The following is a 21,892-nucleotide window of genomic DNA, read 5'->3' as shown; positions in this document are numbered from 1 at the left end:
TCCAGCACTGGGAGTTCACCTTGGAACAGGTGAGTAAATTCGTTTTTGTCACTCGGCTGATTTTTGGTGAATATTTGAAGATTTGAAAAGTCCACACTTAGAAGAAATTTCAGGAAAAAGCCAGTCAATGTTACCCTACGAGGAAAATAGAGTTTGCGGTTTAAGGGTAATTACTCGACTGGCAGAGTTGAGGTTCTGGGCACAGACTCAGGGGTCTCCCAGAGTCAGGTAGGTACAGTTTGTTCACCCTCAGCGGCTCTAGGTCGGCCAGGTGCAGAGAGAGTTAGGCCCAATGTTATCCTATGAGGGATAGGGGGGCCTTGTTGGGTGGCTGCTGACTGGCAAGACAAGCGGCTGTGGGAGCTGGGCTCCTGGTCACTTACTCAGGGCAAGTGGGGAAGTAGGAAGGAGTAGAGTTTTCACTGCCAGGGCCACTCGGGCGGCTGGGTGCAGAGTGCTTTTGAGCCTTCGGGCGCTCAATGGATGTCAATGGGAAATCTCCGGTTAGGAAAAAGACTGCAAGCTCGGGGACGAGGACTCTTCAGGTGCCACAACCACTTCGAGAGGTAAGTTGGGTAGTTGGAGGATAGGTAGGTACCCCGGGGTTGGACACAGGGGGCCGTGGGGCGCCGCGTGCAGGGGTGCCTTTAGGTGTTGGAAAATCTTACCCTCAGTTGATCGCGGGGCACCTGGTTCTGAGGCTGCAGGCTTCTTCAGGAATGTCGAGGGAGGTCCTTGGGTGCTGGACTCGGGGTCACAGTCGCCGTGGGGTCGTCCTCAGGGTCTTTGTTCACTCCGGCACTGGCCAGGCTCGGCTGGTGCAGAGTGTGCTGGGTTCGCGGTTCCGGGCTGCTGACAGGGGTTAGAGATAGGTTTCGAGTAGAGCCTCTACTCATGGGAGTCCCAGGGGCTTAGAGCCAAAAGGTATCTGGCATTTGGATGCCTTGATAGTGAGACCTGCATTTTGCAGAGCCTCTAAAACCTTCCCAAGGTGGATCAGGTGATCCTGCCAGGTGGAGCTAAAGACAGCAATATCATCAAGATAAGCTGCACTAAAGGACTCCAACCCAGCCAGGACATGGTTCACCAACCTCTGGAAAGTGGCAGGGGCATTCTTTAACCCAAAGGGCATCACAGTAGACTGATAATGCCCATCAGGGGTGGAGAATGCTGTCTTTTCTTTTGCTCCTGGGGCCATGCCAATCTGCCAGTACCCTGCAGTTAAGTCAAAGGTACTGAGGAATTGGGCAGCCCCCAATTATCTATCAGCTCATCTGCTCTTGGGATAGGGTGAGCATCTGTCTTGGTGACAGAGTTGAGCCCTCTATAGTCCACACAGACCCTCATCTCTCTTTTTTCACCCTGTTGATGACGTTTGGGGACCAGAACCACTGGGCTAGCCCAGGGGCTCTCAGAAGGCTCAATGACCCCTAACTCCAGCATCTTGCTGACCTCAGCTTTGACAGGTGCACTGTCACCAGTGTCCACATCATGGGTACACCAGTTTGTCAGACCAGGGGTCAGGGAAAAGAGGTTAGCATACTGTTGCAAGACTTGCTTGCAGTCAGTCTGCTGTTGGGCAGAGAGGGTGTCTGAGAAAATCACACCATCTACTGCCCCATCTTTTGGGCTGTAGGATAGGAGGTCAGGGAGTGGTTCACTCTCTGCTTCCTGTTCTTCATCAGTCACCATCAGCATGGTGATGTCAGCCCTATCATTGTAGAGTTTAAGGCGGTTCACATGGATGACCCTTTTGGGTGTCCGGCTAGTGCCCAGGTCAACTAAATATGTGACCTCACTCTTTCTTTCTAGGATAGGGTACGGGCCACTCTATTTGTCTTGGAGAGCCCTTGGTGCCACTGGCTCCAAAACCCACACCTGTTGCCCTGGTTGAAATTCAACCAGTGCAGCATTTTGGTCATACCAGTGCTTCTGGAGCTCCTGGCTGGCCTCAAGGTTCTTGGATGCTTTTTCCATGTACTCAGCCATTCTGGACCTTAGGCCAAGCACATAGTCCACTATGTCTTGTTTGGGCTCTTGAAGAGGCCTCTCCCAGCCCTCTTTTACAAGACAAAGTGGTCCCCTTACAGGATGACCAAACAGAAGTTCAATGGGTGAGAAACCTACTCCCTTCTGTGGTACTTCCCTGTAAGCGAAAAGCAGGCATGGTAACAGGACATCCCATCTCCTTTTGAGTTTCTCAGGGAGCCCCATGATCATACCTTTCAATGTCTTGTTGAATCACTCAACAAGGCCATTGGTTTGTGGGTGGTAGTGGGTAGTAAACTTATACTGCACCCCACACTCCTTCCACATGTGTGTTAGGTAAGCAGACATGAAGTTGGAACCTCTGTCTGAAACCACCTCATTAGGAAAACCCACCCTGGTGAAGACACCCAGGAGGGCCTTGGCTACTGCAGGAGCTGTAGTAGTCCTAAGTGGAATTGCTTCAGGGTACCTAGTGGCATGATCCACTACCACTAGAATAAAGTTGTTCCCTGAGGCTGTGGGAGGTTCCAGTGGACCCACAATGTCCACTCCTACCCTCTCAAAGGGGACCCCCACCACTGGTAGTTGGATGAGGGGGGCCTTTGGGTGGCCACCTGTCTTGCCACTGGCCTGACAGGTAACACAGGAGCTGACAAACTCCTTCACCTTTTGGTGCATCTGGGGCCAGTAAAAGTGACTTACTAGCCTTTCCCAAGTTTTGGATTGCCCCAGATGTCCAGCTAGGGGGATGTCATGAGCCAAAGTTAGGAGGAACTCCCTGTATTTCTGTGGCACTACCACCCTCCGGGTGGCTCCAGGAGTGGGGTTTCTTGCCTCAGCATACAGTAATCCCTCTTCCCAATAAGCTCTGTGAGTACCACTGACATCTCCCCTTGCTTCTGAAACAGCTTGCTGCCTCAGGCTTTCAAGAGTGGGACAGTCTCGCTGACCCTGGCACAGCTCTTCCCTAGAGGGTCCCCCTGGGCCCAAGAGTTCAACCTGGTAATTGTCAAGCTCCATGGACTCAGTTCCCTCAGGGGTATCCAAATCCTCTCCCTGGGGAGAGGGGTCCTGCATGTTTTGCTGTGTAGAAGCTGGTTCCCCAGTCTTCTTTCCTTTTCTCTTGGTTGGCTGGGCCATTATTTCAGGCTCCAGACCTACTTTGTCACCCTTCCTCTTGCTCTGTGCTCTGGTTTGCACACACACCAATTCAGGGATGCCCAGCATGGCTGCATGGGCCTTTAACTCAACCTCAGCCCAGGCTGAGGTTTCCAGATCATTTCCAAGCAGACAGGCAGCTGGCACATTTGGAGAGACCACTACCTGTTTCAGGCCAGTGAGCCCCCCCCCCCCCCCCCCCCCCCCGAGCCTAATGTTACCATGGCCATGGGATGACTAGTGGTGACACTGTCAGCGTTGGTGACTGGGTAAGACTTCCCAATCAAGTATTGCTCAGGGGAAACCAGTGTGTCTTTCACCATAGTGACACTGGCACCTGTATCCCTCAGAGCTTCTACCCTAGTTCCATTCACCCAGGGCTACTGTAAGTATTTCTTTAAGTTGGGGGGCCACACAGCTACAGTGGCAAACTCCACTTCTCCCAAGGAGACTAGACTTGCTTCAGTGTGTTCCCAGATTTGCTCAGGGTACACCTCTGATCCCATTTGTATGCTTGCTGCCCCAGGAGTAGCTGTACTGGGTGCCTTAGGGGCTTTGTTTTGGGGGCAAGCTACAGTTAGGTGTCCTTGCTTCTTACAGTAATTACACCAGGCCTTTAAGGGATCAAAGTTCTTCCCCCTATATGGTTGGGGCACATAGGGAGTAGTTTGGGTCCCACCCACCTGAACAGGTTTTTGGGGCCCTTTGGAAGACTCAGACTTTTTATCTTGGGGATTCTCACCACCTTTCCGCTGGGGAGGTTTTGGGACCACTTTCTTTTGGTCACCCCCAGTGGCTGTCTTGGTCACCCTAGTCTTGACCCAGTGGTCTGCCTTCTTTCCCAATTCTTGGGGAGAAATTAGACCTAGGTCTACCAAATGCTGATGCAACTTTTCATTTGTGCAGTTACTCAATATATGTTCCTTCATGAATAAATTATACAATCCAGTAAAATCCTGCACACCATGTCCAGCTAACCAACCATCCAGTGTCTTCACTGAGAAGTCTACAAAATCAATCCAGGACTGGGTCTGGGTTTTGTGAGCCCCCCTGAATCTAATTCTATACTCCTCAGTGGTGAATCCAAATCCCTCAATCAGAGCTCTCTTCATGAGGTCATAGGATCCTGCTTCTGGCCCAGAAAGGGTCAGAAGCCTGTCTCTGCATTTACCAGAGAACAGTTCCCACAGGAGTGCCCCCCAGAGAGGTTTCTTTACTTTTCTGATATCACAAGCCCTCTCAAAGGCTGTGAACCATTTGGTGATATCATCACCTTCCTCAAATTTAGGGACAATCCCTTTGGGAATTTTAAGGTCAGAAGTTTCCTCTCTATCCTTATTTTTATTATTGCTGCCACCATTGATGGGTACTAAATCCATCTCTCTCCTTTCTTTTTCTAGAGCCAGGAGCCTGGACTCTAGCTCTAGTCTTTTGGCCAGCCTCAAAAGGCTGTCCTCTTCACTGGTGGGTCCCCCAGTGTTCTCTCTGGTACCAGAGCCACCCGTGTAGTCTCTAGGTGCCCAGATGCTAATCATTGGATTGGAGGGTATGGGTGCCCTCTCCTCCCTAGGGAATAGCATGGGGGGGGGTTATTGTCATCCTCCTCTGCTTCCCTTTCCTCATCTGACTGGCCATCACCATTGTCAGATGAGTGGTCCTTAGCATACTCAGCCAATAGCTCCTGGAGCCCTAGTTTGGTTGGATGCAGGCCCATTGATACATTTTTAATTTTGCAGAAGGACCTCAATTCCTTGAAAGACAAGTGTAAGTAAGGTGTGAGGTCGAGCTTCTCCACCAGGTCCATGTTATTATTATCACTAACAGCTGGGTTTGTTTGAGACATTCTAACCTGACAGTTCTAACCCTCTACCCTGACTATAGTGACTTTTATTTTTCTAAAATTCTAATGGGACTTAAGCAAGGCCCTAGCAAGACTTTTAGTAATTTTGGAAAAGACCAATCAGAATTCTAAAGGCAATTTTTAAGAGTTCTGTCGTGTGATCAGATGGTAACCAAGTAGTCCAACAAATGCAAGTTTGCATCCCACCGCTGATCCACCAATGTGAGAAAGTGGCTCTGTATATACTGTTCCTTAATAGGTACAGGGTGTACAGAGTCCACAGTCCCCCAGGGTTTGACAGAGGTTAAAGTTAGGTATAACCTTACTCTCTGAAGTGGTAGCTTGGTCGAGCAGTAAGGCAGTACCAGAGGACAGTGTAAAGCATTTGTTGTACACACTCAGTCAGCAAATGGTTTCACACACTCAATAACTGAACTCTAGGCCAATGGTTTATATATAAAAAATATATGCTTGTTTTATTTTAGAACCAACACTTGGAGTTAAAATATACTTTCTCAACAGTAGATGTTTCATATAAATACTTTTGCAATATGCAATAGATTTTAGTAAACCGTTACAAGTGGTTGCAGTAGGCAACTCTATTTTTAAACACAACAATGCATTGAGCTCAATGGTAAATTCAAGTTATTTGCAACAGATTACTTTTTAGATTACTTTTGGAATTCCAGGACTGGATCCTAGATTCAGTCCTGGGTCAGTTCTCAGAATCAAGTGATGAAAGTCGACTTAAGTACTGTAATGATTTTTAACTAATATTTCGCTATTTTAAAAGTTGACAAAATATTTCAGAGAAAACAATCAATGATTCCCTATGGAAGAAAATGCAGGTTACAGGTACAGTATGTTCTCGTTACTTTTGTAATCCAGTACTGGGTGCCTAGACTCAGTACTGGGACCTTTATACAAAACAGGTAAGCAATTACGTTTTCAGATATTATACGATTTTTGAAGAATATTTAAAGATTGCAGAAATCGACACTTAGAAGAAATTTCACAGAAAAACAGTCAATGGTTTCCTGTGGAAGAAAATTGAGTTAAGGGTAAGTACAGTTGTAGAGATTTTTCAGAGTCAGTGCTGGGCACCAAGATCCAGCACTGGGAGTTCACCTTGGAACAGGTGAGTAAATTTGTTTTTGTCACTCGGCTGATTTTTGGTGAATATTTGAAGATTTGAAAAGTCCACACTTAGAAGAAATTTCAGGAAAAAGCCAGTCAATGTTACCCTATGAGGAAAATAGAGTTTGCGGTTTAAGGGTAAGTACTCGACTTGCAGAGCTGAGGTTCTGGGCACAGACTCAGGGGTCTCCCAGGGTCAGGTAGGTACAGTTGGTTCACCCTCAGCGGCTCTAGGGCGGCCGGGTGCAGAGAGAGTTAGGCCCAATGTTTCCCTATGAGGGATAGGGGGGCCTTGTTTGGTGGCTGCTGACTGGCAAGCCACGCGGCTGTGGGAGCTGGGCTCCTGGTCACTTACTCAGGGCAAGTGGGGAAGTAGGAAGGAGTAGAGTTTTCACTGCCAAGGCCACTCGGGCGGCTGGGTGCAGAGTGCTTTTGAGCCTTCGGGCGCTCAATGGATGTCAATGGGAAATCTCCGGTTAGGAAAAAGACTGCAAGCTCGGGGACGAGGACTCTTCAGGTGCCACCACCACTTCGAGAGGTAAGTTGGGTAGTTGGAGAATAGGTAGGTACCCCGGGGTTGGACACAGGGGGCCGTGGGGCGCCGCGTGCAGGGGTGCCTTTAGGTGTCGGGAAATCTTACCCTCAGTCGATCGCGGTTGGGGGGCACCTGGTTCTGAGGCTGCAGGCTTCTTCAGGAATATCGTGGGAGGTCCTTGGGTGCCGGACTCGGGGTCACAGTCGCCGTGGGGTCGTCCTCAGGGTCTTTGTTCACTCCGGCACTGGCCAGGCTCGGCTGGTGCAGTGTGCGCTGGGTTTGTGGTTCCGGGCTGCTGCCAGGGGTTAGAGATAGGTTTCGAGTAGAGCCTCTACTCATGGGAGTCCCAGGGGCTTAGAGCCAAAAGGTAGCCAGGTCCTCCGGGGTTGGTGAGGTTGCTAGCCACAAGAGATGCCGGGCTGGAGCAGGAGCAGGTTCGAGGGTCGATAGGCCGGTAGGGCTGGGGCCAAAGCAGTTGGTGTCTTCCTCTTTTTAGCAGCTGCAGGGCAGGTCTTTGTTCTTCTTGCTCTTCTTGTAGTTTCGAATCTGGAATCTGGGGAAGGAAGGTTCAGGGTGCCCCTAAATACTAGATTTAGGGGTGTTACAGGTAGGTGAAGGCTAGGGACCAATGGGTTCCTGTCCTGGGGTGGGTACACCCCCTATCCTGCCTCTCTCCTGTGGGAGGGGGGCAGTAGCCTAGTCCTGATAGGGTAGGGCCTCCCATCTTCAAGATGGCGAGAGCCCGGAGATGTGCTTCACCTCGCCTCCCCCACCTGAGGGGTGGGGTGGGCAGGCTGGCACATCCCCTGTCCTTGTTTGGGGTTTCCGGCCAAGCTTCCCGCCAGAGTGGGGGTTGCAGTGGCCTGGGGAAGCTCACAGAGGCGGCATGCCTTTGAAGCTTCCCTTTGCTCATCCTGGGGGAGGAGATTTATCACCTCGCCCCGGATTTGCATTGTTGCAGGCCCAGGAGAGCAGGGTCTCTCCCACCCAGGGGTCCAGCAACGTGTCTGCTGTGTGGCAGCCTGGGCAGCCTCAGAGCAGACGTGGATTTGTAGGTTAGTTGTAAGGGGGCATCTCTAAGATGCCCTCTGGGGTGCTTGGCACATTAAATTCCACACTGGCATCAGTGTGGGTTTAATGTGCTGAGAAGTTTGATACCAAACTTCCCAGTCTTCAGTGTTGCCATTATGGTGCTGTGGAGTTCGTGTTTGACGAGCTCTCAGCACCATGTACTCTTAAATGGCAGCACTGCACTTACAGTGCCCAGGAATGGACCTGGGTACTGTAGGGGCACAGGGCTCCTGCTCCTGTGCCCACACCATTGGCATAAGGCACCCAGCCAGAGGGGTGGCTGATATATGCCTTGGCAGTGTAGGTGATGGGCATGGTACACAGAGATGTGTGCCATGTCGACTCTTTGTTTTGTCCTGCACCCAGACACCCAGCCTGCAAAGGCAGTGTGTGTGTGTGTAAGGGTACAGGGCCTCTAAGGGTGGCACAATGAGTGCTGCAGCCCTTAGAGGCCTTCCCTGGTCACAAGGCCCTGGGTACCTAGGGTACCATTTACCAGGGGCTGACATGTGGCCAGGATTTGCCAATTGGGAGTTTGTGTGTTTTAGGGAAAGAACATAGGCCCTGGGCACCTGATTGGCAGGAGTCCAGGGTACACTCAGTCAAAGTACATTCAGCAATTCAGCAAAAAGTGGGGGCATACCATGCAAGAAAGATGGCACTTTCTCACAAATAAGACTTGCATTCTTCGATAGAATACAGGATGCAGTGACAGACAGAACCCTGTACCATCTCACTACCTGTAATCACCAAAGTGTAGACTACAGCAGAATAAAGGATTGTACTAAATCATACTTCGCAGAAACTGAGGGCAAGGAGTTGGCAGTGGTGGAGTAAGATTCACCTACAGAAATGAGGAGGGGGGCATGGCAAAATAAAAGTGGCACTATCTCTCGCTCCCCAAGTACAGCAAGTGGGGGGGAGTGATGGAATTACACGTAGCTGTTAGATGTTACTGTAATGCCTGTTGGTGGGGGATATGCTGTCTGTACAACTAGTGGTGGTAGGCTTTATTCTGACTTTTTGTTCACGCTTGTTTTAATCAAAACAGCTACAAAACTATTTTTTTTGTTTCTTTATTCCAGTGACTTTTCCACAGCCTTCTTCAACAGCATCCCAATATCTGGGTCACTTGCCAGCTCCATGTTGTCCTCTCAGAGCAATCAGCAGCTAATGTCTATAGACTCCACGGTAACAAACTCTTTCAGCACTACCAAACCCCCTCTGCAGCCAGTGGTGAGCACCGTAAAGCCAGCAGAGGACAAGGCTAACAAGGACAGGTCAGTGCATGGGACTGGGGCTGCTTGATGTTGGCATATTGAGGCCTTGAAGTGAATGCTCCAGGGTTATATAAGCTATGATGAGAGGGACATTAGGATATTACCCAAGTGTCATTTTGTCGGTGGTTCTGATGCCGCTCATGACACCCAGGTTTGAAGAACGCACCTCAGTTTTTCTCAGCTTAGCACAATTCAGTGTTAAACGTATGGTGTCTGTGTTGGAGAAACGTGTTCAGACTTTTTATTGAGGATCCCCTTCAAATGTATTGTTCCTCAGAGTAAGTTGAGTGCATATGAAACTTCACATCATAAGTGAGCAGCTACCCCTCCACTATGCGTGATGTGTACGCTTGTGCTTCCTGATGCCTCTCTCCGAAGACTGTGCTTAAATGAGCAATTTGTTCCTTACAAAGAATAATTAAACAAGCATTGGCAATGCTAGTCTGTCTCTCCTTTTGGCTTTTCCAATGATTTTTCCCAATGCTCTCGGCGTTGTAAAAAAAAAGATAAAATTGTTATTGCTGATCAGCAGACAAACACAACAACTCCACGAGTGGGAACTCCACCCACAAGTTATTCACCCGTACTTTCAAATGTGGGGGCATCCACAGATAGACCTCTTCGCCACCCACGAAAACGCCAAATGCCCAAGCTTCGCCGCCAGATATCCACACCCATTGTCCAAAGGCAAAGTGATATGGATGAACTGGTCAGGCAGATTTGCTTACGCTTTTCCACCTCTCCCACTCATTCCACTAGTGGTGCGCAAACTACAATAACACTCCCTCACACTAATCCTAGTAGCTCCAACTTGGGCCAGAGAACCGTGGTACACCACACTGCTGGAACTATCCGTAGTACCGCACCAAAAATTACACCTCTCTACACCTCTTAACCCAGAACCATGGAGAGATCAGGCACCCGGACCCAGCTCAGCTCAACCTTGCGATCTGGCTCCTGAAATCCTAGAATTCGGTTACCTAAATCTTCCCCCTGACTGTATGAACGTCATCAAAGACTTGTTTCAAAGCATTGAGGAAGTGCTGGGGGAAAACATGGCGGCGGCGAGCTGAGCTGCTGTAGTGCTCCGCTCATGAGCTCCCGTCCAGCAGTCTTTTTCAGCTAACAATTTAAGTCGTCTACTTGCTGTGGCCCGCTATTTCTTATGTCTGGTTACCTTTTCTTGGGGGCCTGAGTGTTTCTGTTTATTGGGCACCGGGATATTTGGATATTTCCGCGTTTGCATTTCTGCCTCCCTTGCACACCCGCGCTGAGCCCCATGTGTGTGGACGGGGCGGGACGAGGCTCTCCGGATTCAACAGATCGAGCCTTTCAGCAGCGTTCCATACAGCGTTTCACACAGCCTTGCTCCGCTTCTTTGGAGCCGCAGCGGGCTGTCGCAGGCTTGCGGCATTGGAGTCTGGCCGCCCTGGAGCTGCGGCGAGGGCGAAAAATCCGCAGCCTCATCCGAGACTCGCGTGGTGTCTCTGCCGGTGCCTATGCCAGTACATCGAATGGAGAGAGGGAGACCAGCTGCGAGATATCAACAATGCCGGTAGGAGGTTCCAAGGGGGGGGGGGGGGGGGGGCGGTGTCTCCTTGAATTGTTTTGAAACCGTGGGGAGTGAAGCTGTTGTGGAAGACGCAGGGGAAGCAAAAGGGAAGGTTGGATTAACCTGTAAAGGGGTTAAGGGGATTAAGAAGAAAAAAGAAATAGAAACAGCAAAAAGTAAAACCGCCCCTGACTCAGTCCTAAATGTGGAGCTTGAGCAACCTAATCCTGACTTAAATCCTACGAATAAAAAGAACGTTTCATCCTTTCTAACGGGGCAGGTTAAAGCTAAAAGAGCATATACTAATAAAACTAGCAGGGCTGTTAATAATCCCAAATCCACTATCAACGCAGGATCTAAAATAACCCAGTCCCTTCGTTCCTACTTTAAAGTTGTCCCACAGGTCCTACATCTCACAGAGCAAAATCTTGAGAAAGAATATTCAGGAAAAGAGCTGACCCCTATGGCCTCACTAGATCCATGTAAGGAGTCTTCCGTAGTTTCTGCGAATATACCAGCTGGTATGGCTATGGTCCTGGAAAATAACATAACCCTCACAGATGAGGTTGTTTTAGACGATGTGGGTCGGACGACGGAGGGGGGTGTAAGTGCAAATGGCACTCCAAATATAAGTGAGTCTTCCAACGGTACTTCGGCAAAGCTGAGACTCTCGTATCCTCTTCTCTCTCCTGCCCTGGGTTCAGATTTAACACCCTTAGCAGTTTCTCCTAATTCTTTACAGGGAGTGTCCAGTAAGAGTAGTGAGGCCCCACAACATGGAGTTTCCCAAGACTGTACATCTCCTCTCTCTGGCCCCCGAGACGAGGATCAGTATAGGGCACCACCATCATCAATTAACTCTCTTCAAGATATGTTTGTATGCCTGTCTGCAGACATTAAAAAAGGATTCGAAACATCAGCAGCAAACCAGTTGGAAATAAGAAGCTTCTGTGAGTCCCTAGATAATAAGATCAGTGGTCTGTCTACAAGAACAGAAACACTGGAAAGCACTGTAACAGAGCTGTCCCTGTACCTAGATGAAGCTAAGGCAGATATTGTTAAGCTCAAAAAAGAGGATTTGATGTTGGCCGTGAGGATGGAAACATTGGAGAATCATGCTCGACGAAATAACCTCCGCATTTTAGATGTCCCGGAAGATAGTGAAGGCTCCGATATAAAGAAATACATTATCCTATTGTTGAAAGAGTCCCTAAGGCTAGACCAATCAGTGGAATAATTATCCTTGGACATTCAACGTATCCACAGAAAGCCTTTTAAGAAAAATCCACAAAGAACCAAGCCAAGGAAGATCTTGGTGAATTTTCATACTTATTCTCTTAAGGAAACAATTCTCAATCTGGCCCTTAAGCAGAAATCTGTGAGTGGGAAGGGATATAACTTTCAGATTCGGTCTGATCTCTCTAGGTCTACTCTAGATAAACAATGGGAATTTGGAAGAAGGCTTGAAACTTTCAGAGGCTATGGCGCAGTAGCCCAGTTAGTTTTTCCTGCTACATTGAAAATTATGTATAAAAATAAGATGCACAATATTACATCGGTGCCAGCAGCAGACGAGCTATTAAGGATTATGGGGAAAGATAAGGGGTCATCAGGGCATCTCTAGTGTTAATATATGAAGAAAAAAAAACATTTTTTTCGAAAGGTTATGAGAAAAAGTTATTCTGAGAATAGATATCTAGTAGTATATACACGCATTGGTATTTTTTTTATATTAGCACACAAGCAGCAGACGGCTACTAGACTTAGTTGGTTAGGACGGGAGTTAGTGAGGGGGCACCACCTTCTGGAATTTCCAGATAGGGTAAGGGCATGGGTTTTCCACGGGGGGGGGGTTTGGGGTTTGGTAGGGCACAGGGTCGGTTTGCATTGGGTAAAAACAAAAAAAGTCCTCATTTTCGCTCTCGTTTTAGCTTATTTTTTGGAGAATAGTTACTGCAGTAGAGGTGTAGTCATGAAGAGTGGGAGTAGCTACCAGGTTTACTTTTGCATGAGGAGGGTGATGTTGACGGGGAGAGGATCTCTTTGTTATGAATAACTTGAAGTTTATATCTTGGAATATTAACGGCCTGCGCACTAGCCCAAGAAAGAATAAGATAATGCAATATCTGCGCGACTCTGATGCGCAGGTAGTTCTACTCCAGGAGACACATTTAACGGAATGTGAGCTGCTCTCAGTAGTCAAAAAGAACAGATGGATTGACCTTTGGGTATCGACCTCACAAACATCACATACTAGGGGTGTAGCAATTCTTTTTAAGAAATCCGTAAAAGCTAGATTAATTTCTAAGATGGTGGACCCAGGTGGTAGATGGGTTATTGTATCGGTAATAGTAGCTGGATCCCCTATTACTGTAGTAGGATATTACGGCCCTAATTGCGATGACCCTTCAGTCTTAAAAACTATTTTCTCCCACTTGCTTTTGTTTCCTGAGCCAACTATTATAGCGGGAGACTTTAATATAGTCTTAGATCCCCTACTGGATAAATCCCCGTCTAGTAGAGCTTTAGCTTTGTCTAGAACTATGTCTTTTCTGCTTGACAATATGAAACAGTTAGGTTACATTGATATCTGGAGGGTAAAGTTTGGCCAACAAAGAGCAATTTCATTCCGCAACTACAAGTATCACCATCAGTCGAGAATTGATTATATTTTGATTAGTCAAAAATTGGCTAGCTCGACGAAATGTATCGTGTATCTCCCATTTCACCTCTCGGATCATGCGGCAATATATTTAGAATTAGGGGGCTTTTTTAAAAGCCCTACGAGAAGCTGGTCTTTTGATCGTTCTTTGCTTTTATCGTCGGAGGTTATTAACTCTCTCCAAATTGAAGTCCAGAATTTTTTGGATAATGATATTGGCTCGGCCTCCCCTGAGTGGGTTTGGGACACTCTTAAAGCATTTTTGAGAGGCATGATAACGAACAAGGCCACATACAAGAAAAGGATCTATAGAGAGCGAATAGCCTCATTGGAAGCTGAGATGGTTAAAATACAGGCAGAAATAGAACTATATCCGGACGCTCCTGCTAATACTTTACAGGAATGGCAGTGTAAGTTAGTTGTCTTGAAAGGAGAATTGGATTCTGTATTGAATTAAAGGATTCTCGAGAGGTGGGAAGCGAGCAAATTAGCCCACTTCCAATATGGAGAGGGAGCAGGGAAGCTATTAGCTTGGAAGGTAAAAACCGGCCAGGTTAGAAATAATATAGACTCCGTCATCTCTGGGGGAGTAATAAATTCTTCCGATGAAGATATTAGACGAGCATTCTGGGATTTCTTTAGTAATATATATCATGAAGATAAGAATATCGATGAAGCACAAGCGGAGGATTGGTTGAAGGATATATCGCTTCCAGAATTGACCCCTGAACAGAGCATTTCCTTGGATCGGGAGATTACACAGGAAGAGGTTAGGCGTGATATCTTAAAGTGTAAAAAAGGTAACGCAACGGGTCCGGATGGCTTGCCATCTGAAATATATATGGCCTTGGAGTCAAAAATTCTCCCCTTTCTTACAGCTCTGTTTAATAAGATCTTTCGGGAAGGTTTGTCTCCTCCCACCTCGTGGAATAAAGCCTCCATAACCCTTATATTGAAACCAGGAAAGACTGCTTCCAGCTGCGGCTCATATAGACTGATTTCCATCTTAAATTCTGACTATAAAATATTTACGTCAGTCTTGTCAGATAGGTTGGGAGCAGTAGTAACGGGGGTCTTGCACCCAGACCAGAAGGGTTTTGTGAGGGGCCGACAACTATATGAGCTGACATATGACCTCATAGCAGCCATCGATATGGCAACAACAGAGTCTCTCCCATTGGCCGTACTTACATTATATGCCACCAAGGCCTTCGATAAGGTGAACTGGGTATACCTGTCGAGGGTCTTGAGTAGGTTTAACATCGGGGAGAGATTCCGGCGAACTGTGAAACTCCTATATCAGTATCCTTCTGCCTCCTTGTTGATAAACGGAGAGCTGTCTACGCCGTTTAACATATTGCGTGGTACGCGTCAAGGCTGCCCTCTTTCCCCCCTCCTATTCGATCTATATATTGAACCCTTCGCTCAATGGCTGAGGGATGAGCGTAATATTAAATCTTTCACTTATGGGGGGTGGGAGAAGAGGGTAGCCTTATACGCGGATGATATCCTGGTCTTCTCCTCAGAGTTAAGTACGGCATTCCCCACAGTGATCGCTTTGGCACTTGATTTTGGGAAAATATCAGGATACGAGATCAATGCTTCCAAAACTGATATAATGGTTTGGAATGACCCCGTACCCGTGGCCGGGGCTCAATTGAGCTCTAGTCTACGGTACTTAGGGATTAATATTGTTAGAGATATAAATAAAATTGCATCCTTAAACTTTTCCAATGTTGCTAAAGAATGTAGAAGACTTATGCGATCTTGGTCTTCCCTACCTTTATCAATTCTGGGCAGAGTAAATTTAATGAAAATGTCTATCTTGCCAAAAATATCTTTTTTGTTTAATACTATTCCCCTTTTTTTTTTTAACCTTCCCTAATAACTAAACTACAGAGTCATATTAGCTCCTTTATATGGAATAACCATACACCCAGGATTGCCTGGAAAAAACTCAGGCGACGTAGAGAGAAGGGGGGCTTAGCGGCACCTGATCTTCAACTATATGCATGGGCATTTCAGCTTTCCCATGCCAGGATGCTGCTAAAAATGCCCACAAACTCTCATATTGGATGTATGTTTGCAGCATTACTCAGTGGAGAGGGGGTGACCCACCAGGTTTTTTTGTTTAAGTTTGGAGATCCGAAATAAAAAAAAAAAAGTGAAATTGAAGGTGCTTCGAGACATGGCAAAAACTTGGAGCAGACTCAGGTGTTCTCTAAAGATTGTTTATTTTATAAATAGGTCACCACTGTGGAATTCACCAGGCTCCCCAGATTGGTTGATGGACAGCCTTGCAATACCTTTGAGGGAGGCAGGTTTGGAGGTCTGGGGGGATTTATTCCTGGAAGGGTGTTTGCTTCCATGGGAGGCTTTGCTATCTAAAATAGGACCAGGCCTCTCTAGGTTTAAGTTCCTTCAGATTACAAGTTGGGCACACTCACAGATCTCTGCTAGGGGCAGTTGCTTACTAGGAGGAGATAGTAACCTAGTGACGCAGTTATTGGATAAACCACCAGCCCGAAAGGAGGTCTCGACCTGGTACGAGTTATTATTAGAAGAGATGGATGGCGAATTTAAACTACCAGATTTGTTGTGGGCCTCTACCATTACCGACCAGAATATTTAAAGTCTGTGGCTTACATCTTTTAAGATTATGTGGGACATAGTGAAACCTGCTTGGCTTCGTAGGAACCATCTTTTTACCCTACATCAGTGGCGTAACGAAACTTGAGGGGGCCCCCCTGCAAAGAATATGGAGGGGGCCCCCCACGCTCACGGATTCAGTCAGGAGCTCTCAGGTCAGGGGCCTGCTGCGCATGCACCAGTGGCGGCTGGTGAATCCTAAAAGTGGTGTAACGAAAAGCTGGGAACCAAGTTGAAGGAGCAAATGAGTACAGCAAGCACACCAAAGTGAAAGATTAGTGTTCGGGGTTGGCCTTCGCAAGTGGGCCCTTTAACCACTCAAATTTCAGCTTTAAATAAATTCAGTCATTTGTCTCCAAAATATCAGCTTGTCAGTTTATGAAAGGAGACACGTTTTGCTATTAAATACCAGCTTTGCCTTCTTGAAAAATAATTAAAATTCCCTAAATAAAGAAGTTATCTTTTTTGTGAAAACGTTCAATTATTGTCATGAACCACTAAAACACATGATAGATTCCGCCTTGAATATCTATGTGTCATAGTTGCATGTCATATGCGCCAATCTTATGCCAAGAATTACCGCCATTATGCCGAAGCAAGCATGAGGGCTGTGCACCACGCAATCAGACAGGAATTACCACTATTATGCCAGTGCCCGCATTTTACGCGGTTTGGGCTCCATTATACCATGGGTGAGCACATTGGGCCGATATGTGCCACTATTATAGCAGGGCCAACATTATGTCAGGTTATTTTATTTATTAAGTACACAATCATGGAACATTGCTGGTGTTGAAAGGGGGTAGCTCTGTAGAATCTCACTAGTGGCCGTGACAAGCTCCCCTCTTTACCTAGTGATTGTTTTTTCTACACAAAGGCAACTATGGAAAAGAGAGAACAAGATATGAACGGCTTCCTTGTTTGTCTCTTTAACAGTCCACCCACTCTCGTCACAGCCTTTCCCACAGTACACAAGGACACCCATCTGTCCCGTGTACCCTTCCACAGGTCAAATGCATATCAACCATCCCGGAATGGTTACTTATTTAGGAAAGTATGGGGAGAAATTTTAGAGAATAAAAATAGCTTGACCTTTATGCGTGACGCGGGGTCTGTAATTGGCTATGGGGCACTGGCGTACAGTTCTCTGCAGGACAGCTGCGGGTCACGACTTCAGAGCCCACTGTGTTTACTCCCTGCTCTGTCTTCATTCATGGTCTATGTCGTGCAACCTTATTTACACCCTGTAGTATTTCATTGTCTTATTCACCACTGTCCACCTACTGTATTTACACCCTGTAGTATTTCATTGTCTCTCATTCACCACTGTCCACCTACTGTATTTACACCCTGTAGTATTTCATTGTCTCTCATACACAACTGTCCACCCGCTGTATTTACACCCTTTAGTATTTCATTGTCTCTCATTCACCACTGTCCACCTACTGTATTTACACCCTGTAGTATTTCATTGTCTCTCATTCACCACTGTCCACCTACTGTATTTACGCCCTGTAGTATTTCATTGTCTTATTCACCACTGTCCACCTTCTGTATTTACACCCAGTATTTCATTGTCTCTTATTCACCGCTGTCCACCTACTGTATTTACACCCTGTAGTATTTCATTGTCTTATTCACCACTGTCCACCTTCTGTATTTACACCCTTTAGTATTTAATTGTCTCTCATTCACCACTGTCCACCTACTGTATTTACACCCTGTAGTATTTCATTGTCTCTCATACACAACTGTCCACCCGCTGTATTTACACCCTTTAGTATTTCATTGTCTCTCATTCACCACTGTCCACCTACTGTATTTACACCCTGTAGTATTTCATTGTCTCTCATTCACCACTGTCCACCTACTGTATTTACGCCCTGTAGTATTTCATTGTCTTATTCACCACTGTCCACCTTCTGTATTTACACCCAGTATTTCATTGTCTCTTATTCACCGCTGTCCACCTACTGTATTTACACCCTGTAGTATTTCATTGTCTTATTCACCACTGTCCACCTTCTGTATTTACACCCAGTATTTCATTGTCTCTTATTCACCGCTGTCCAGATACTGTATTTACACCCTGTAGTATTTCATTGTCTCTCATTCACCACTGTCCACCTACTGTATTTACACCCTTTAGTATTTAATTGTCTCTCATTCACCACTGTCCACCTACTGTATTTACACCCTGTAGTATTTCATTGTCTCTCATTCACCACTGTTCACCTACTGTATTTATACCCTGTAATTCATTGTCTCCCATACACCGCTGTCGCACCCACTGTATTTACACCCTGTATTTCATTGTCATTCATACACTGCTGTCGACCCACTGTATTTACACCCTGTAGTATTTCATTGGTTCTCATTCACCACTGTCCACCCACTGTATTTACACCGTGTATTTCATTGTCTCTCATACACCACTGTCCACCTACTGTATTTACACCCTTTCATATTCCATTGTCTCTCATACACCACTGTCTACCCACTGTATTTACACCCTTTCGTATTTCATTGTCTCTCATACACCACTGTCCACCTACTGTATTTACACCCTGTAGTATTTCATTGTCTCTCATATCCAACTGTACACTCACTGCATTTACACTCTGTATTTCATTCTCTTATTCACCACTATCCACCCACTGTATTTACACCCTTTCGTATTTCATTCTTTCATACACCACTGACCACCTGCAGTATTTACACCCTGTATTTCATAGTCTCTCATACACCACTGTCCACTTACAGTATTTATAACCTGTATTTCATTGTCTCCTAATCACCACTGTCCACCCACTGTATTTACACCCTTTCATATTTCATTGTCTCTCATACACCACTGTCCACCCACTGTATTTACACCCTGTAGTATTTCATTGTCTCTCATACACAACTGTCCACCTACTGTATTTTCACCCTGTAGTGTTTCGATGTCTCTCATACACCGCTGTCCACCCACTGTATTTACACCCTGTAGTATTTCATTCTCTCATTCACCACTGTCCACCCACTGTATTTACACCCTTTAGTATTTCATTGTCTCTCATACACCACAGTCCACCCACTGTATTTACACCCTTTCGTATTTCATTGTCTCTCATACACCACTGTCCACCTACTGTATTTACACCCTGTAGTATTTCATTGTCTCTCATACACCACTGTCTACCCACTGTATTTACACCCTTTCGTATTTCATTGTCTCTCATACACCACTGTCCACCTACTGTATTTACACCCTGTAGTATTTCATTGTCTCTCATATCCAACTGTACACCCACTGCATTTACACTCTGTATTTCATTCTCTTATTCACCACTGTCCACCCACTGTATTTACACCCTTTCGTATTTCATTGTCTTTCATACACCACTGTCCACCTGCAGTATTTACACCCTGTATTTCATAGTCTCTCATACACCACTGTCCACTTACAGTATTTATAACCTGTATTTCATTGTCTCTTAATCACCACTGTCCACCCACTGTATTTACACCCTTTCGTATTTCATTGTCTCTCATACACCACTGACCACCTGCAGTATTTACACCCTGTATTTCATTGTCTCTCATACATAACTGTCCACCCACTGTATTTACACCCTTTCGTATTTCAATGATTTCTTCATGTCTTTCTTCTGTCTTTCTTCTCTCAGCATCCATTAGCCATCTTGGAACAATAAAGTCATAATAAACCACAGCAAAAGAAACATACATTGGTACAGCCAATAGTCCTGCAACCAACGTCAGACCTATTGGCTTTGCCAATACTTATTAGATATGACATCTTACATGGATTCTCCCCTTCCACCCATAATGTCCTTCCCTTCTTATGTGTGTCCTACGCTCTCCCATATGACTGGTGATTGTTTGCTACACTCCAGTCCCATTTATTTACCTGAATATATCTCTATCATTTTTAGCATTTCGTTGCTGATCTGGGCTCGTTCTATGTTTCATTAGACTTTAAGTACCAATTTATAACCTGCTCTTTATTGGATTCTTCAATAAAAAATATTACCAATGTGAATAGCAAGAAATAGAATTCATAGGAAAACAAACATAAAATAAAAAGTGCACGCATGGGCGGAAACTGAATACCTAAAATGTTTTTAAAAAAAGAAAATGAAGGTTCTGTGCTGTGGAACCTGGGAATGACTTTCCTCAACTCTATAGTACTCCGGAGGCCCCTAAAATGAGAGTTTTTCAGTTAAGCTGGAGTCAGTGGCGTAGCACGAGCCTCACGCGCCCTCATTTAAGGAGGTGAAAGTGCCCCCTGGCTCCTGGTTGGGTACTGAAAGACAACTGTAGTCAGTGTGCCCCTCCCATTCCTAGGCCCGATGCCACTGCACATGCGGCACCATTGGTACGTATGCCCATGGCCAGAGTCTGAAAGTAAATAAAAGGGCTGATGATAAAGTGAGTCAATAATACTAGGCAGGTGCCGAGGGTGCCAGCAGCACCAGACAGTGCCAAATTGACACCAAAAGCATCAAATATTACCAATTAATTCCAAGGAGGGAGCAAAAAAATAGAATTTTGCTGAAGGCTCCAGATAGTTTTGCACTTGGTCTCAAATGTCGCTCAAAAATGGGCAACAACCACAGACATGTTCTCCCTTCCTTTGCAACTGGGAAGGCCACTGACACAAATGAAATGTGGCATAACAGCCAGAGATGCTGGCTTTGGAACTGGGGGGATCATGCTCGAGTCTCAGCGTTGGTTCAACATCCTGTGATTCTGGGCAAATCACTTAATATCCCCGTGCTTAAAAATAAGTGTGGCCTTGTGTAATGTAACTGGTGATCGTGTAAAGCGCTCCAATACCTTGGGGACGAGCTTGCGCTATATTGAACTATTAAAAAAGTACTCTCTGTCATTTTGTACACGTACATCCATTTTCAAACATTCTTGAGCCACTGCAGGCCACCGAGGAAACACTCCGTGCCATCCAGGGAGACTGCGAAGCCAATTGCATTTCCAGTGCTTGCTTACAGGGTCGGCTTTAGTGCTGGTGGCGCCCTGTGCAACAATGTTTGTTGGCGCCCCCCCATGACCACCTCCACCACGGATTCTCTCACTAGCACCCTTTAACAGTGACCAAGTCACCATAACCACTCTCTCTCAGATGCATTGAATTAGTTATATAGCGCCACTCATACCAGTGTAGGGTGTCCGAGCACTTCGCATCACACACACATAACACAGAGACAATCAATCATGCATGTGTAATCAGTGTATAGGAAATGTTACTTAAGCCAAAGGACTGAAAGTGTAGGAGTCACATGTCATCCATACTGGTAGGCAGTATAGTTTAAGAGTGCTTGGTGTGGAGAAGCACAAACTCAGCGTGGAAAAAGAAACCGCATAGTTGGGAGTTTCCTTTAATAATAAGAATCGATTTCTAGCCAAATTACCCCTTTTTGCAACATTAATCAATGTTCTAATAATGTATAATTTGCGGTGTGTGTAAGCAGTTCTGGGATGAAAGTTAATAGCTCACTGTTGAATATTAGGACTTTAAGTTATAAATTGCAAGTAACAAAAGGATGTCTCTTTTGAAAGCAGTAATCTGCTGATCTGTTTACATCACATGCACTCTGTAATCTACTTGGTACACATTCTTTGCAGCAGGCATATTAACCATCTGCACTAAATTCACCTAAATCAAAACCTTAACTTTACAAAACACTGATCTCTCTCCAGGAAGATAATTAATGACACGAGTTTTCTTGACATTATGTGAGGCCTGGCAATTGCGGGGGAAAGAAACGCTGCAGCAGGTGCTTCAAAAGCACAATAAACTTTCACTCAGGGCGCCCCCAGGAAGCCAGCACCCGGTGCGGTGGCACCGGTTGCACCGCCCTAAAGCCGGCCCTGCTTGCTTACCTTCCAATGCTCCCAGCAGAGTCCTGTTCCTGGAGCTGCAGTCCTTCTCGTGCCCCTGTCAGCTCTAGTCTGTGCTGCCTCCTCCCTTCTCAGAGGCTGTGCCAGTGGGGAATGC

At 46.2% G+C, this 21,892-nt stretch overlaps 1 protein-coding gene across 1 annotated transcript in view; it reads left to right on the top strand.

Moving 5' to 3' along the window:
• The window catches only part of HIRA (histone cell cycle regulator), a 424,028-nt gene that overhangs the window by 253,460 nt on the left and 148,676 nt on the right, over nt 1-21,892 (top strand). Inside the window, exon 14 of the mRNA XM_085632815.1 lies at nt 8,816-9,010. Within this exon, the coding sequence (XP_085488941.1) occupies nt 8,816-9,010 (195 nt within the window). The remainder of the gene's footprint in view (nt 1-8,815; nt 9,011-21,892) is intronic.

This window comes from Triturus cristatus, chromosome 11, assembly GCF_964204655.1.
Source record: "Triturus cristatus chromosome 11, aTriCri1.1, whole genome shotgun sequence".
NCBI lineage: Eukaryota > Metazoa > Chordata > Amphibia > Caudata > Salamandridae > Triturus > Triturus cristatus.
The sequence above is the reverse complement of the archived record's forward strand: the minus strand, read 5'-3'. Positions and strand labels throughout refer to the sequence as shown.